We start from the raw sequence: 18,852 nt of genomic DNA, 5'->3' as shown, positions 1-18,852 counted from the left end.
GCAAGGACACAGACTTCTCGGGGGGGGTGGTTAGGACGAGGTGACTATTATTTTTATTTCAACTATGTGGGCACAGTCAAGGGCTGGGGGGTTTTGCCCCAAATCTGATCTACCTCAGATTAGCAAGGACAAAAAAAGGAAGGTTTCCACAAATGCAGTTTTGCAATTGTGGGCTTTATTTAAATTCAGGACTGATCTGTCAAGTGATTTCCCACCCCACCTCCCCACTGCTGACCTTCACTGATATTTACCCAGGTAGCAGCACTCCCCAAGGTGCACTGATGTGCGCCGGGAGTAACTGCTTTCCCAGAGCCAGGCAGAAGTGTTTCCAAGATTAATTTCTGTTCCTTTCAATGAGGAATAGGGGAGACATCACTGCATGTCAATGGAGAAAGACAGGATTATTTTTACTTCTCTCAGTCACATATGGATGAGGATGGGAAATGTCCCTTGGCCAAGAGCTGGGCAAGGAGCTGCGTTGTCACAGGAGGCAGCCAGAGCAAGGCAGGGGATGAGGTGGGGGGTAAGAAAAAGGCATTTGGCTTCTGCGGGCTCTGCTTGCTGCCAATAGCCGCTATAAAAGCTTCAGAGGAAGGAGCAAGGAATTCCCAAGAAGGCGATTTCTGGAATAACCAGCCAGGAGGGATTTTTGCCCCATTCCCATTTATTCACATTTGCATGAGAATTTTTCTCTCCTAACAACCATATTATTGCTTCCTGCTAATGTACCTAATATATAGCAAATATAACTGTAGATATTGGTTTCTTTCAGGTGCATTACTGTCCCTTTCTTGAAACTCTCTCTGCAGCTGAGGTTAGAGATATTTTGGTACCCTGAGTTCCCTGGCTAATTACACACAGCACATGAGAACAACAGTATTTCGCTTAGCCAGGGCAGTTCGCAGCCATTCGGTTTTATTGACTATCCCTTTGTTCTCTTTTTATGTGAAAAGTGTAAACAGGAGTACTCGTATGTACCTTCTTTGTGCCATTTGTTGTTTTTTATACTACCGTTGCGTCACTTTCTACTCACTTCCCCTAGAAATTAAAATAATTTAAGCCTAGCCATACTCTAATTCTAACTCTTTACTTTCCCATCTCAGAAACACGTCCTCCCTCTCTCTTTGACATATCCATTGGGAGTTAGTGAGAACAAGTGATTCCTGAAGAGGACTGCCTTGCTCCTTAACATCAAACCATTTGGCTACCGTTCTCTGCGTCTTTCTCTCCTGATCTTTATCCCATTCTGTTCATTTGTGTAGGAGTTTTTCGTGTTATTATAACAAATATCTGAAATACTCAGTGGAGGACTGGGCTGAGCTGCCTGTGGGCCCGGCTGAGTTTTTACCTTTGGGAGGCGACAGCTGATCTCCACTTCCATCTGTGTCAGGAGCATCATGTCCATCACCCCACGGTGCCCTGCTGGGGACGTGTCCACATGGGAATAGTCTCTTCGTCCCAGCCTTGACCCAGTCACCTGGCTTTGGCAGCCCCTTCACAATTCTCCTCTCTTTGGTCTTGATTTTTGAATCCAGGGTTGCCTCCTCGGCTGCGTGCATTGAACAGCGCTGGACCCAGGGCACGTTGCTGAGCAGGAGGGTACTGATAGTTGTGCAAAGTTGGACCATTTCTCATCCTGCTTTTTGCTTTCTGTTTCACAGCTAGTGTGTAACCTGTGACCTGCTCGGCCTCCCAAGAACAGCTCTTTCACAAAGGTCTTCATCGAAACCTTTGCAAGTGTCCACACCAATTATATCAGCACTATCTCTCCTTGCCAGTACTTTGATGTACCCAAAGCTTTCAAACAGATTAAAGGAATATGCTTTTCTTTCCAGAAACTATTTGGCTTTTTTCCCCACACACACAGTGAAGCGCATTCCTCCCTTTCGAGTATGATGGGCTAAAACTGAGCACAGCAATTAACCTCACTGTCCGTCACTGGGCCGGTGAGTAACATGCCCTCATGCTCGTACCATGTGCGCTGATTCGGTGTAATCCAGGCCTGGTTAGCTGATAAATTGCTTCCAATATGTCACTGGAGAAACAGTCGTTGGCTTGCTGAGATCGAGCAAAGTAATGTGTCCGCTTCTCCCCCGCTTGTGCTGTGCGAGCACCGCTGTGTAATGCTGTTACGGGCCTGGCTAATCATGGGCCTTGTGTGGAGGACACAGGTAGGAAACAGTGACACGGACAGGTTTGCCATTGCACTCACTCTCATTACATTTTCTTTTAATGCCTTCTGCTTTGTGGCTACTATGAGCAGCTTGGGGAAGGCCAGATGGGAAAATGCTGGCTGGTTTAAACACGCTGCAGTGGCTTATGGTGGCATTAAACAGCAGAAACAGAAGGAGGAAGGCGCTGCTCCACCAGCCTGGCCATGACACCCAGCAAAGCCTTGGCAGAGGCAAAGGTACCATTAAAGCACCTTGCGACCAGCCAGCACCCAGATCCTCCCTGCCACGCTGCCAGCCCAGCCCCGGCTCATGGGAAACGCAGAGCTTGACCCTGGTGGCTGCCTGGCTGGTTTCCATTTCTATTCCAGGTCAGTGGCACCATTTCTCCACCTGCAGACACAAGGAACACAAAAAAGTCCCTGTTTGGTTGCAGTGGCGCTTCTCCTTCCAGATGCCTGGTGTTGCGCCTTGCCTCCAACATGCTGACTGAAGAATCCGCGTAAACAGCAATACTCTAACCTACACTGTGCAATAACCTCCCCCAGCAGGCTGCCGCTGCTACAATCTAAAATTTCATAGACTTTTGCAAACTTTACCACCTACTATAACAGCTTGGGCCAAATTTTCCAGAAATAATGAATTTGCACAGGATAAAGCAATTTAAATGGAGTGGGCAATTAAAACCACATTTATATTGTTTTTACTGTTTTATAAGACTCTTGTCTAGCACAGCCATTCCGATTGCATCTGTTACCTGATATTTTAAAATGAAACAAGAGCTGCTTAGCCAGGACGTGTGTTGGCTGCCAATTGTTTTTCTTTTGTCACTGCCTATTCTGCTTCGCATGTTTGGTCTCAGCCACATTGTGCTGCTCGCGTGGGGACTCGCACAAGCACAGCCCTGCCACAGACACAACTGCAGGGAACGTGGTGGAGGCCAAACGCCCATTTGCTGCCCAACAGCGAGGAGGCCTGGCAGGTTGGACCAAAGGTTCATCCCTGGCAGAGCTCTCCTGGCATCACCCCGTGGCCAAATTAAGCCCTGCGCGCTGCCCAATGTCGCAGTTGCATGCAGAAAGCATCAATAACAGCTTTATTAAAATCTTTCTCTTCAACAGCAACCGCAGAGCACTTCTCTAGTCTCTCTGGGGAATGACATGAAGCCTTCCCCCTTCCTTATAAGCAAAGAAAATGAAGTACAACCTCAAGGAAAATTAATTTTTGCCAGTGATGTGGTCCAAAAGGGAACGATGCTGGCGCAAGGCCTCTGGCTCTCCCAGACAAGCGCGCAGTCCCAGGGTGGGCAACCCGCCACCTAGTGCCAGCCCCATGCCAGTCGTCCCCGGACCCAGCCAGCATCTCCATGTGGCCGCAGCGCCTGGCTCATGCGCCTGTTCCTGCCGTGGGCTGCGCCGCCTGTGTTCCCGTCACTGTGACATCCTGCATTCACTGGTGAAGTTACCCCGGCTGTCACACCACCGTGCAATTTTCCCCGTGTTTGGGTTTCTTGAAAGAATACATATTTATTTTAATGACACTAGGTGTATTGAGCACAATCACTTAAGTATTATTGTATTTCTTCATTTCATTCATTTGAAATGTCAGAATTTACATCAGGCACCACTTACTTCTGAGAAGAGCCAGGGTTGCTCTGTGGGTTATTTCCAGCTGCTTTGCTGGAGGTACCATCTCCATGAAATGTGCCCAGGATCCAGTGACTCTGAGAGAAAGCAGCCAGCGGCAGGACAGGAGCAAGATCATGTGTAATGTTTTGTGACAATGGCATTATGGAGCTAAATAACCCTCTTTCACGTCACGTGCTTCCTCTCAAAGTTAGCGAGTAGTTGAAAAGGCCAAATTACTTCTTTTGCAATCACTGAAGAGTGCTTGTTAACCTTCTCAGATGGCACTTGTCCTCATTTAAGATAGACAGGGTGTTGCTGCATCCACGCGACGCACTACCGCAGGGATCCTGCAGCAGGGCTCAGCTCCCCGGGTGCCTCACGGTCACCCTGCGACGGCCCCAGCCTCCGGTCCGCAGGGTCCAGGGACTCCCCATGCTGGCCAAGGCGTCTGTGCCAGTCATAAACCACAGGGAATGCTTCTCTTGGGAATTTCTCTGGTCTGTTTCCAAAACTGCATGAAGCTTTGGCATTCAGATAAGCACCGGCCTGCCTGCGTCCTGTCTGTGGGGTTGCGCTCTCTCTGCGGCTCTCTGACAGTGACACCGGCTGCTCACTGGCGAGCCGTACGCTGCAGCTCTTCGGCTGCTTGTTTTGAACCTGCTTCCTCATCCTTTCAACTGGTGCCCTTTGGTTTCTGTGCCGGGTGCGATGAGGAACAACACTTCACCAAAACATCTTCAAGAGCACCTTTTTTTCCCACCTGCAATCCTGGCAATACAGCCAATATATAATTATGTTTATTGCTTTTTCAGAAAGAAATAATAGTGCTGAAGTGTTACCTATCCAGTTCACTGGATGCCCGTAACAATAATTAATCATATGTATTAACATACGGTCAAGAGACTTGTCAAAACTGGAGCTCTCTAGCAGTAAACACAACTCAAACAATTAGCAGTCCCTGTTCTGGAAACTCTTCAATCGATTCACTGTTTCTCCAAACACCTAAGAAAGCATTAACAAGGAAGTAATAAATCATAAAAACATAGACAATCTACTCAGCAAACTATGATGAAAATACTCCATCAACTGTCTTTCGATTTGCTGCAGGGTGTTGCACTAAACATTAGTCCAGCTTGTTACATTATAGCTGCAATGAGTAAGCACTCTCCAAAACTACAATAAACTTGAAAATACTGTGATGTCTATGTTAAAAGTGGAGAGTTTCTTAATCACTTAATTCATCTGCTACTGAGCATATGCTATCCCTTATAATGAAAGTATAAGAACTTTTAGTATATAGATTTTAATCTAAAGCATAATTTTGTTTCAGCCAAGCTGCCAAGGCTGAGTAGACTGGAGGGGCACCCGGTGCAGCTGGCTGTTCTCCTGGAAGGGGAGGCAACTACCAAACTGCGGGAAAACGCAAACTATTGTAAAAGCAGAAGCAGATCCTTCCACCAATAGTCAAGCTCAAGACCCTGGAGCAGTAGTAGCACGAGTAAGCCCCCCTGCACTCCTGAATCCAGTGCATGCTTTGTTAAACCAGCTCCTTTTAACTTGCAGGAAATCAACATTTGCTAAAGGAAGAAAAGAAAAAGGGCAACAGTGGCAGAAAAGGAACAGTTCCTCCAAACGTTGAAGCTGGTATTATCTATTAAAAACAACAATAACAACTCAGAGCCAGGAGATGGAAAGTAACAAAACATAGAGAAGCAAATGACTTGAAAGGTTTTCTCAGAAGTGACTGGGATGTGTCCTGCTCCCCATTGGCTCCATTTCTGTTCCTGAGCTAAAAAGGATAGTGTCCGTTCAAGAACGTTGTTGTCTTGAGAGTCTCCACATTCACATTATTAACAGTGTTTGTGTTCCATAATTGTGCAGTGTTAGTCGAAAACTCTCTGACTCAATTCATCAGAAAATCACAGCCCACACATAGAGTCAAAATAGGAAGGTGGTGGTTGTTCTTTTTTTGAATAAGGAAAAAAGGACTACGCTTTTATTCTTAAAAAAGTTCCTTTTAGATTTGAAAGGCAGCTATTTCTGTTGATTCCTGAGCAGTTTCACAGTACCTGCCTAAATGGCTTTTCCTTTCTTACATATGTAGCTCCTAAAGACTACAAAGTTATTCCCACAAGAAGAGGGTGCTTATACCTATAGGGCTGCGAAGCTGAGCTGAATCTGTGCAAGATTGTATCACAACCCCAAGGTCCACTGTATCTGAAAACTAACCTATTCCGTGAGAATCAAAATATATGAAGCCCAATTTCAGAGTCGTTCAGTTTGGACAGGACCTCTGGGGGTACCTGGTCCAACCTCCTGCTCAAAGTCAGTCCAGTTAGAGCAGGCTGCTCAGGACTTGCCCAGTTGAGTTTTGAATATCTCCAAGGACGGAGATTTCATAACCTCTCTGGGTGCCCTGTTTCAGTGTTGACCACCCTCATGGTGAAAAACGCTCTTCCTTGTAAAGGAAAAGTGTGTTTCCCGCCCTGCTGCCTGTCCCCAGCAAACCCCTCGCCACCTGCATGATTATGCAAGTGACCTCCAAGCAAGCCACTGTGCAGGCGGAAAGGCCGCAGGTTGTGGCCGCTCCAAATAGGTAGGGAGCTGAGTTCAACCCATCTTTCACTGGGAGTTTAGTTTGTTTTTCCCTCCTCTGGCAGACACTAAATGTCACACAGCTTGCAGAAACATTTTTTTTAACCTCTTCCCATTTGTCACGTCCGATTGAAATTCTCCAACTAGTTGAGAAAATATCTTGGTAAGGAGCCGCCAAATGAGTAATAACTACATAAACTTAATGCACTGAAGGACCCACAGCAAAATGCTAGAGCCTGCTGTTCTCCTTCTAGGAGCATAACTCTGACGACTTCAGTGCAATGACTTGATTTACTTTAGTTATTATGAGAAAGCAGGAAGCAGCAGCAGCAGAATCTACTCTGAAGAAATGTGTATTGGAAAAAAACATTTTTTCATTTACTTCCATTGTTTAAGTCAATGGAAGTAAAAGCACTGACTTCAGCAAAGCTGGAATTTAACTCCAAAATTTGGACCAAAAGCATCCTAATATGACTACATCCTGAGGCTTAAAATAATTTTTAGGAGTGTTTTCAAGAGCAGCCATATTTACTTCTACAATGTGACTTTTTCTTGCTGAGTTGAAGCACTCAGGAGAGACTATAGGCATGCTGCAACATCATTTAACCTGGCCAAGCAAAGATTACCATCCTTTCTAGAAGAAATACCCTGATCATGTTTTGATGAAAGATTCTGCCCATTATACCTGAATTTACAGTCCACTTACACTTGATTTTTGTTACTGTTTTCCAAGGGGCATGTCAGCTTCTCAGAGGAATAGATCTTCAATGCAGAACAACTCCCCAGCATTGCACAGATAAGTATCCCTGTGTCAGTGGGGTTTTATTTCTGTAAGAGATGTAGATGTTCAGAGTGTTTGGTTTTGTATTTATTTGCAAACTGTGGCAGTTTGGTTCAGGTTTAGCTGGGATATGAGACACCAATTGCAGGAACTAGAGCTATAGCAAGCAAAAAGATTTTTTTCTTTGGGGAAGGATTTTGCTTTAGAAGTTCTTCAGCTGATGATTATCTTTGATAAGTAAATATGGTACCCAGTCTTTATTATTTCCATGATACAAGCATAAGAAATTTAGTGTACTGAGACGGTGAAATTCAGAAAGCATCCTCTCACTAGATACCAGAAAGAAACAGAAAAAGATGGAATCAGGGAGGGAGATCAACTCCCATTGTTGTGGAGAAGAGGAGGAAAAACATTGTCCAAGGGATCGCCTGGCAACAGAGTGATGAACTGCCACAGAGAGTCACATCCCAAAAGATGACTCTGATAAGATCACGAATTCAAAAGACAACCATGAAGCTTCATTAAAATGCTACTCAAAAAGGAGTTGAAGGAGAAGAACATCCAAGTTATCCTCTTGGAGATAAATGAAGGAAATCAGAAGACACAAGGACCTGAAAGTGAAAATGTTGCTTAGGTAAGAGGCATAAGTTAAAGAATTTGGGTTTTTAGGACACCAGAAAAGCTGTACAGTTTGGAAGAGCTCTTCCTCTGTGGAAAATCAGGCTGGCTGGAGTTGTAAGGAGGGGAATCAGTTAACAGCAAAAATGTATGAAAGAAGGGACCAACAAAACCTCAGATCATACATAATCTTTGTGTTGGCAACATATAACAGAGACAAAGACTGTGCTGTGCAGAAATTCATAAATTGATTATATATCAAGATTAAAGAGCCCAGGTAATAAACGCAAGGAATAGAAATTGCTTGTTTAGAAACATGCATTTGAACTAGCTGATATTAATGAAACCTAATAAGATGACACATGACAGGAATGATGATTAAGTTGTTTATAATCTCTTTAGAAAAGATCAACTAGGAAAAAGGGAAATAAAACTAGCTCACAGTATAACATGGTGCCACTGGCAACTATGAAGTCAGTCAACTGGAATATTTATAGGTCCACTGGACCTAAAAAGTAAGGCTCATGGTAGCTTACTAGTTGGTTTACTGTGCACCCTTAAAGCATATTTAGATTAGAGGATGACTACTACCTAAGCACTTATCAATAATGTTTGCAAAATGCCCCACACTCATCATGAGGCAGTTCATTCCAAATGGTATAGATTGGAAATACCAGTCTGCCAACATTTCTACAATCCCTGGATGACAATTTTCTAACAAAAAATGCTACTTTGAAGATGAACATCATCTACATTATGTCTCATCTTGGATAAGGAGAACTTGTTCACAGAACTAAAACACTGAAGCAGCTTAGGTATCAGCAATCATGGCTTTGGTCAAATTTACTATGTGAAAATAAAATAAGGAGATATGATAGAAGAATTCTTTGTGTTTTAAAAGGACAATTTCACAAAACTGAAAATTAACGAATCGGGAGAAAAAACATTTAAACAAGGAAACACTGATGGTATTTGCAAACTATTTTGGAAAATTTGCCAAAGAACAGTCCCAGAATACAGAAAAAGAGCCAAACTGATTTTCAAAAAAAAAAAAAAGAGAGAAACCTAAAACCCAAACAAAACTAAAACCAGCCTGATTTTGAAAGAAAAGCAGACCTAAAAAAAGATGTCTAGCAAACTGATGAAAGGGAAAATTTTTCTTAAATATTGACAAGGGATGCAAAAATAAACAGGAGTATCAATGCCTTGAAATGGTAATGCAGAGAAGATGATATTAAATGGAAATAGGAGATTCATCATCAGTATTACTAAAAAGGTGGATTTTACAATAAATATTTTTGCTGTGTACAGCCAAAATGGCCAGGTGATAGTGGGACATTATACAGTGTTGATGATCAAGTACTTTCCAGCCCATAAGTCCTTAAAGAGTACATTAAACAGCAATTACCAAATATTTTAAATCAGCAACTTTGCATCTGAGATTATCCAAGAAGTTGGCTGAGGAGCTTCATAAACTGCTAATAATGATTTTTCAGACATATTAGGACATGAGAGAAGTCCCAGCAGTCCAGAGAAACCTCATATTGTGCCAATATCTTAAAAAGGGAAACAGGATGGCCAAAGTGAGTCAGTGTTAGCGTGACTTTGATCCTCAGAAAAAAGTAGCGATGGGATTGATTGTACAAGACTTGAGTAATAAAGAATAAAAAGAGGCTAATAAAATTAAATGCTAATCAAGGTGGGTTTAAGTAAAATGGATTGTCTCAAACTAATTTGATATCTTTTTATAAGATTACAAGTTTGGATGACAAATGAAATAGTGTTAAGGTAATAGACTTCTGTAAGGCACATAAGTTGGCACCATTGCACAGTATTTTGAGTAGGAAACTGCAGTGATATAAATTCAACATGGCACACATTAAATGAATTAAAAATCACCTAACTGATGTAATTAAATGAGGAATCATCTTTAAGTGGCTATATGTTTTGTAGGGTTTGCAGGTATGGGTTCCTGACATGACATGATTTAGCTGCTAGCTCTTGATCTGGAAACCCCTCATCTCCCCAAAAGTGTTACTGAAACACTTTGCAGACAACCCAAATATCAGAAGGGAGGAAATACCGAACAGGAAGAGGCACAGCTACTCTGCAATCTAGATTTTCTTTTAGAAAATGAGGCACAACAAATTAGTCTACATTTCAATATGACCATATCTGAAGTCCTATCTCTAGACACAAAGGATATGAGCCATAGTGACTCTGCCTTGGAAAGAAGGGCACTAAAAAGGGCTTAGAGGTGGCTTTGCATGGCACAACGTGTCTGAGCTTCCCAGCTGGGGCCATGGCCAGAAGAGCTAGTGCAACAGTTGAATGGGCAAAGCAGGGATAAGGAAGCTGTATTTCCTCTGAATTTGGCAGTAGTATGGCTGCAATTTGAAAACATCTCCCTTCTGACTTCTCTGATTCAAAAATGATTTTGAGAAGTTGGAGGTGACACCACAAGGACCCAAGAAAATGAGTATAGGATTCAAAAATTTGCCTTAAAAGGTGAAAATCTAGCAACTTTATTTTGTTTTGCTGAAAAAAGAAAAGATTCAGGATGATTTCACTGTAAACTATAAATAACTGCAGGGTGCACAAGCTAAAAGCTGCACATAGACAAATTCAGAGCTGAAATAACATCATCTTAAAAAATACATTTATATGTAGGTATGTATATAATGTTATCTTTACAGAGAGAGTAATTAATCACTAGAATGACCTTCCAAGGATTGTGTTGATTCTTTACAACTGGCAATTTTAAAATCAAGATCTGATGTTTACCTTCAAACAAAAATTAATTATGGGAATCCCATTCATGAGAAAAACAAACAAACAAACCCCACATGAACCCTTTTAGCTTAATTTATTGGGCTGAGGATCAGGCCCTTGCTTAATTACGGGGAAGTCTGCAAACTGACCACTGACCAGAATGCTCCCACCCCCATTCCCTTGCTGGGACTATGCAAACCACTGCAACGAAGAAAAACGTTCCTTTACCCAGCCATGTCATTTCACACCCTGGCAGGCAATTAAAATGCAAATTAAAAATGTTAATTAGAACTGTTTCAACATCTATTCTAATGCACAAGATGGGAATTCTGTATAGAGCACAGAGAAAGACGCATTGTTCCTCAGGCAAAACCCCACTTCCACACTTGCTCTAGAATGAGCAGAAATAGCTGCTACTTTTTTGAAAAACTGATTGCAGCAGAAAAGGAAATAAGGTACGCAGGTCTGATTCTCATCTCAGACGGGCTGGAATAAATTCACTGAAGTCCGGGTAGTCACAGTACATTGTTGATTTAATGAAATCAGAATTAAGCTCTATAAATGTACTGACATTGAAAACAGATGAGAAAGGATATCTACAGCACAATGAAACTTCTGCGTTATACTGTTTTTCATTCTTTATTTTTTATATTCTCAGGCAGTCTATGGGCAGTGATAAAGACCGACACACTAGTTAAAGTAAGGCTCAAATGTGCCGGACTGCAGCCTGTGGATAATCCCATAGCTGTTGGGCTGATTATGAAACTTCTGCCAGAAAGTAGCCTCAGGGCTGACAGGACAACATCTAAGGCCTGGGGGAGCCACCAGCAGTTGTGGGGCACAGAAAAGACAGTGCTGGAAATGCTAGTTCAAAGCAGAAAGAAATATGGACTAGCAACCAGCTGGTGGTAAATATCAAAGAATTAGGAGTCTTTTTTAATATCAACTCAAATTTACCGAGGTGTAATGTAAGCTAGGAGGAGTCATTTGAAGGAAGAAGTTGGCAAATATGGTGGCAAAAAATGGCTCCTGTTCTTGGTGTATGTCACAGCAACTCCTTCCCAGGGAGGCGAAAGGAGCAGTGTTACCATTTATCACAGGAAATGCTGTTGGTATTCACTTCTCAGCCAGTGAAAAAGAGCATAAAGGTGTTTTTCATTTCTTGCTTTTAAAATCTTATCACAAATGTTTCTGAAATAGGAACATTACAACAGCATTTCACCGTTTCAGACACATAAGACTGCGCTCACCCCATACCCTTTATGTACAGATCCGAGACTGGAGAAGTGCCCGTAGATGCCCAGTTCAAGTACTGCAGCTGTAAAACCCAAAGACCAGCTGACCAGGCCAACCAGTTCCCATTTAGAAGCAGGACTTCCATTTATGAATTTCTATCTACCGTTGCAATGGTTTCAGCAGCTATTCAGATGGGAGAGCATGTTTACCCTGCAATGCAGTAGGTATTTACAGCACTAAGTCCCCAAAATGCTTTTGCTAGGTATGAAGCCAAAGCTGGAAGTGACTTGGTTGATCTAGTTATAAACCTGGCTTTAGAAGCAGAGGTCTGCAAGGGACTAGCCAGCTTGGTTTGTAAACTCAAGAGACATGGGTCCCTCTGTGTGTGTGTGACTTACTTTTGTGAAAGTTTTTCTCTTTCCAGAATCCTGTTCTTCTCTCACGGCTCCCAGAAAGCAAGTCTGACAGAAAGGAAGGGTGCTCAGAGAGGGGTGGGATAAATCTGAAGCTAACCATAATAAATGTAGTTTGAATTCTTTCAAGATTTTTGACTTTTCCTGTTGTGCAAGGGTGCCCCCCGCTGGGGCAGGTGGCAGGAGGAGGCTGTGCTGCGGTGCTCAGCCTGGCTGCACCTGAGCCCGCACAGTGTCCTCACACATCAGCGGCTCACAAACTGTTGCAGTGCTTGCTCTGCCTTGGGGGTATCTAAAATCCCCCCAAAACAAGCAGCCTAGAAGCTCCTCCCTGCAGTTAGATCTCATCCCCTAGCTGAACCATCAGCTACATACCCCCTTACTGAGCAATAATAGACCCAGCTTTTTATGATGACAAGGACTCTGTATACGCACACCAGCAGGTCTCCCTTCCATGTTAAATACACAGTTGTTCCACTAAGGATCATCCCAACACAAGTTGATGTTCAAGACAACTTTCTTCCCTTTCCTATTAAAAATCTATCTACATCAAAGATGAAATCTGGATGCTCCCAGAGCTGTGATGTGGTTGTTTTTACAGCTATTCAAGCAGCATGTTATACTTGCTTATTTGAAGATGATGATATTTGTATTGCTGCTAAGAATTCATGCCAAGCATAATTTTGGGGCGTTGTAAAGATATCATATTTGCATATTTTAAGTATTGATATAATACAAAATTCTTTTTATGTCTCTTTTCACAGCATAATAATACTTTTTCCATTGCATGACAGCCTTTAGTACAGAAAAATTCAAAAAGAGAGGTTTTTTTTTTTTTTTTTTTTTTTTAGAAAATAGACTTTTTTATTTGATTTTCTTTTTGCCATGTTTGGAGCATTCTTACTGCTCATGACCTGCTCTATATCATCTGAATAAAAACAGTAATTGCATCTAGATATAGATACTTCACACAGTAATGCCTTAATCAAACAAATGAAATTACTGTGTTCTGAACCAGAAGGTTTTTTTTTTTTTTTTCTAAATATGCTCTATTTCTGGTCTTGCAGGCTTTATGACAGACCCTGATGTAGAAGATAGCCAGCACAGATCCTATGAATCTCTTCCCTCTCTCTTCTGCCCCTTTGCCTAGTTTCAGTCCTTCCTCTGCCCTTCCCTCTCTTCACCCTTTGAGCACAGAGAGGTTTATTTCTGGTCTTGCAGGCTTTGTGCCAAGCGCAAGAATAGAAATAGCTAGCGCAGACTACAAACCTCTTCTTTCCCTTTGCTGACTAATTTCAATTTCTATTTCCCTTTCCCTACTTTCTCATGCTTCTAGCAAATAGCTTTTCTGCCTTACATTTCTGCCCTGCTCAGAAAGCACTCTCCTAAATCAGCCCCCTGCCCAGACAGCAAAGCAACACCCCAAATTAAACACTACTGCTTCGCAATAGCAACAGGTTGGCCTCTGGGCAGGAGGTTTAAAGAGACCAAGCAGCTCAGGTGGGCTTGAGGATGAGCTAATGAGCAGCACATGTTAGTGGTGCAAGTCTGCAGATATAGGAGCTTTGAAGTGAGGAAAAAGCTGAGAGGGAAGGTGGGGGAGGAAGAGAATTAAGTGAAAGATATTATCTCCTCTTTGTAGTCTAATTATATACAAAATTCACTTTTTGTGTAGTGAAGGATATCTATATTGTATTTTAATTGTCTGGAAACCCTCAGGTGCTTGGCTGGTGCAAGCTTTTGAGCTGTGTGGACTCTGGCAGGGTTGTGCCAGCTGGTGCTTGCAGAGAGCCTCTTGCGCCAGGCAGGCTGGCGGTCTGAGGGCTCCTCCCTGCCACAGCGGCCAGCACCGGGCTACCTCAGCCCCTGAGGGTTTCTTAGAGGAAGTGTCTGTCTGTATAATGGTTTTCAGAACAGTCAAAGTACATAAATGTTTAGTGGAAGTGGCTAGCAGGACACCTTTGCCTTCTAGGCCCCCCATTACACATGCTGCGTAGCAGTGGGCATGCAACTGTGCTATTGAGGGACTTAGCAATGAGCACAAGGACACGTCGATGGGGCAATGACAGGGGTCTGGTGGGTGGATGGTTGGTTTGGCTGTAATGTGAGGTTCCTGTACAGCAGCAGAATTTGTTAGTCACTTCAGTTGCCCTTCTTTAGCTTACAGTATTCTAGAATTAAGAAAATGAAAACCTGTAATGACACCAAAATACTGCTGAAGGAACAGTGCTTCTTTAGCCTTAGAAAAACCTTTTGTTTCCAGTTCAGGAGAAGCATAAAGACAGCCATGGAGCCAGTTCTGGGGACAGAGCAGTAGGGAAGTGCTGAGGTTGGGTAGTAGGACCTGGAAATGCTCTCACAGAGAACAAGTTGCTTTGTGAACAGCTGAGTTAATTCCTATGGATTCTCACCTTGCATTGCCTAGGCTTTCCTGGCAAGGCTGCTAAAGCAGGATTAAGGAGTGTGTTTTACCTCACTTGATGCTCTGCAGGAGCCTAACAGCATTAAGCTTGATTAGCCCAGTCTGGTGCTTGATGGCTGCACATTGCCAAGTCAAGTGTGAGGGCTTGGTTGTAGCTAGGACTTTACACCCAAGCATGTGCGTGTAAGGAAAATACCTTCCTTCCTAGCATGCATTTTAGGATTGTCTGGGAGGGAAGTGAGAGAACCTGCTTAAGAGCTTAAGGCTCAGTACTGTACCTACAGACAGCCTCCAGCCCTTATCTTGGCTCTGTAGGGTGAGGAATCGCATAATGCTGCAGCCGACTTAGCTCGCCTGGCTGCAGCACCTTTTGTCCCACAGCCCCGCAGTTCCAGAGGCGGCTGGGCCAAGCCCTTGTGCCGCTGCTGCAGCTCCTGCAACGACAGAAAATAGTGAGCTTTCTGTAGCAGGCACAGGATCCGTGTCATCTGCTCAGAAATGAAATTTCTTGCTTTGCCCTGATGTTTTTATTTTCAGAACTGCCTCAAGCATTTACATAGAGCAGCAGGAGACCATTATCATGGGATAATGCTCAATTCCATTGACATTATCTACCTCTTAGTGAAAACAATCTCTGCCAGGCAGTCATTCCTGGATGGCTGACCATTCTTTATGGATAACGGCTACAAAAAAACCCTCTTTTCTATTACAAAGTTTATGCATCTAGCAGTTGGCAATTTTAATATGAAAAATTACCTAGGTTATTTCAAAATGCTGGCAGTTGAAATTCAGTTTGTTTTTGAGGTTGGATAAACAGTTGGCAAGTGCCATCCCTGCCTTTAAGAACTCACTAAAAAACCTAGCATGATTTGATTTGTTTGTACAGTGAAAAGATTGTTCTTTAATCCCTTTGGAGCTGTTGGATTTCATACTCCTGCCAGTCGAACTAATGAAAAATCCTCTGGCATCATGTGTCAAGAAATCCAGAAACACCCCCTCATGATGTCACTTCTCCTGAGGACAGCAGATATCTTGAAAATGGTGGAACAAGGGACACAACGCCTGGATCTTTTCATGAAACACAGTAACTGCACTACATACCGTAAAGCAGTGCAGCGATGGAAGTCTTAGTGTATTTGATCTAAAATTGGACCTAATCATCAAACAGGTGCTGTAGGAGTTAAAAAGAAAACAAATCATTAAGTAGTTTATTTTTTCTCCTCAGTTAGATCAGAATAGTAACATCCACTATTTTTAAAATAATTATTGTAATATTTGTGTTATATCTTAGGTATTCCAAATAGCAATTAATTCTTTAATAAATATGAATGATTAATTCAGTATGTAAACTGTATGAAATAGTAACAGAGGTTAATTCAGGCCTGTTGCACTGGATGGGCACACTTCTGCCAAAATAGAAATGGGAGGGGGAAGGAAAGAAGTTCTCATTAAGGAAGAGAGCCATTTGAGGCTTCACAGCAGTTTTGAGAATAAAATTTAAAAAAAGTAGATTATTGGGATCTTAAATGGGCCTAACCTGAACCCCTCTTGGGCTCAACTCAGTTGCTGAAACATATTTACCTAGTGCAGTTTGAGATGCCCTAGATCACCAGAGACCTCCCCATGGGGCTGGCCGATGTTAACTCAGGACCTACAGGAGAGGCAGCTGGAGAGGCAGGTGAGAATATCTACTTCATTCAAACACAGTCGCTTACATTCAGGCAACTGAATCAAGCCCAGGCCTTTTAATCATGTGCTAACGTGCATATTTTTAAAATACACCATTCTATTAATGGAACTAGGAATTTCTGTATATTGGTTTAGTACGGGAGAACATCCTTAAATAACTGTAGTTGCAATTTTCTGTGTTGATCAAATATGTAAGCACCAATTTCAGAGATTTACAGATAGCCAACAATTTTGGAAATGAAGCCTAGCCAAGCATTTTTGTTACCAAATGCATTTGTTTTATACTAGAGTATAAATTACATGAGTCCTAAAAGCTATAACAGAAACAAAATACAGACCATCCAAACTGCACGCCTTCAAGTCTAACCTGAAACCTCTTCAATGCCTTTTTTTCAAAGTCATACAAAAATCTCCTGATAAGTTCCAAATGCAATGAAGTATTTTCTCAAAAAGGTATGTATTAAAGTGTACTTATGTCCTTGGGAATCATAGCAATGGTTTACAACTTCACCAGAAATAATAATAATAATAAAACCAGGATTCCATTCCTTTGCCCTTTCCCATTCCATTATGACTTTAAAAAGTTATCCCTCTCTATATGGGGTGCATGTGTGCGTGTGTATATGAATATATACTTCTATACATTTATATACACACACACACATACATATTTGTAACTTGCTCCAAATTTTTTTTTGTTTGGTTGTTTTTTTGTTGACTTATCTTTATATGCTACTTTGGAGAACAAAACAGACCAAATATATACAGATGATGAGGATGGGGCTTTCCACTGTACTGATGAAAACTAATTCAAGAACCAGAAAGTGATATATTTATCTAACAATTCTTCAGAGAAGATAAGTGTTTAAGTGCTGATATAATCCCAGGAAGCAGGCTCTAATGATCATATATCCTTTAATTATCACAACAGTTCAACAGTCAAAACAATTATCTTTTAATTTCCTTGTCAAGATCAAAGTATCTCACAAGATATTCAAACATAACTTTTCTGAATGGGGGAATCTCACCAGAGGTTTTACTTTGCAGTTTACTGCTTATTAAATAAAAATATGTATTATCCTTAAAAAACAAACCTCAAGGCTGGCACTGGGAATATACCTCTGCAGTTAAGAAGCCAAAGCTGATTAGTAAAGTAGCTTATTTTTTCAACTGTACTGAAGGATGCAGAAGAACAGTTTTAACAGAAAAAGGTGGTGTGTCCATGCACAATTGGCATCTGCTCAATTTTCAAAGGCCATTCCATGTTAACATGTAATGTCATTGGCAATACAAACATGGCACTGCATGATCAAGTAGAGGAAAAAGATGGATTGTGAACAGGATGATGTTTTGAATAATGAAGGATAATAAGTTAAAAGTAATACATTTGGAAAATTACAATTGAGGAAATTGAATAGTATGCCTTGTAAACCTTTTTACTGAAGTTAGAGTGTGTAATTAATAAAATGCATAAAATTTTAAAAAAGAACTTTCTTAAATGCATTGCTTTTGGATATGTCTTAGGAAGCATTATTTTGACATTGTTAATTGTTGTCTTTTTCCTTTTTGATAAATGGATTATGCAAAATTAATTCCCTCACTATGTAGATTTAATCCACAACACAGGATCACTCTGTCAGAATTGTTAAGTATTTTGAGGTTTCTAATGAACAGACACAAAAAAGCCATACTCAATTAATTTATTAGTTTGAAATCTGAAATTATAAATCTGTCACTCTCTTTATCTACTTTATCTACAGCTTCCTGCATTTGACCAAATCGTACTGTAAAAATGCCCGGAGAAAATCATTATAGGATATTTTTGAAGACAGAGTTTTATCATAATATTCCAAGATGTTAAATAACTCTTCTTCAGTTAGGATAATGCTGCACTCATGAAGAACCTGCAAAAGACAGAAACAATAAAATTTATTTCAGTGCTTTGGATTAGCAAAAAGGAAAAAAACAGTTTATCTCACTAAAATTTCTTTACAAAAGAGCTTGGTGATTCAGCTCTACTCAGTCTTAGGTTTCTCAGAATATTTGAAAATCAAACCCTCCCTGTTATCTCTTAGTTTTCCAATGCCGATATTGACTCCATGGGATGCATTCCTAAATACCTGCATATACAAGGCTTTTGCCCACTTGCTCAAACAGCACTTGGGTGAGAAAGCACTTTGGAAATGGGTAGCACCCATATGTCTTGAAGTTGATTTACAAAAAGTACATATTTAAAAGGTTTTCTACTATTAGGAGATGGGACCAAGAGACAGAATAATCTTCCTTTCTACCCTCCTTGAAAGATCTGCATTTCTTGCATCCAGAGTAACAGAGGGAATAATCCAGTCCCTCAAATTGTGCAAACCTGTATGTATGTAATAACGCCCATGAGGCACTCTGGGCTTTTACTTCTCCTGAGACAAATGCTCAGCCTACAAGCACTCTTTCTGAAATCTTCCATGAGAACCAACCTGACCAGGGAGCATCTGGTTCAGCAGATGCTAAAAGCCAAGTTAGACACCTGCAT

General features: G+C 41.6%; 1 protein-coding gene across 1 annotated transcript in view; it reads right to left on the bottom strand.

The window, feature by feature from the left end:
* Positions 1–17,252: 17,252 nt before the first annotated feature.
* Positions 17,253–18,852, bottom strand: part of EFCAB6 (EF-hand calcium binding domain 6) — an 85,685-nt gene continuing 84,085 nt past the window's right edge. The window contains exon 26 of the mRNA XM_067294703.1: positions 17,253–18,229. Within this exon, the coding sequence (XP_067150804.1) occupies positions 18,080–18,229 (150 nt within the window). The 3' untranslated portion in view covers positions 17,253–18,079. The remainder of the gene's footprint in view (positions 18,230–18,852) is intronic.

This window comes from Apteryx mantelli, chromosome 1, assembly GCF_036417845.1.
Source record: "Apteryx mantelli isolate bAptMan1 chromosome 1, bAptMan1.hap1, whole genome shotgun sequence".
In the NCBI taxonomy this organism is placed as follows: domain Eukaryota; kingdom Metazoa; phylum Chordata; class Aves; order Apterygiformes; family Apterygidae; genus Apteryx; species Apteryx mantelli.
The sequence above is the reverse complement of the archived record's forward strand: the minus strand, read 5'-3'. Positions and strand labels throughout refer to the sequence as shown.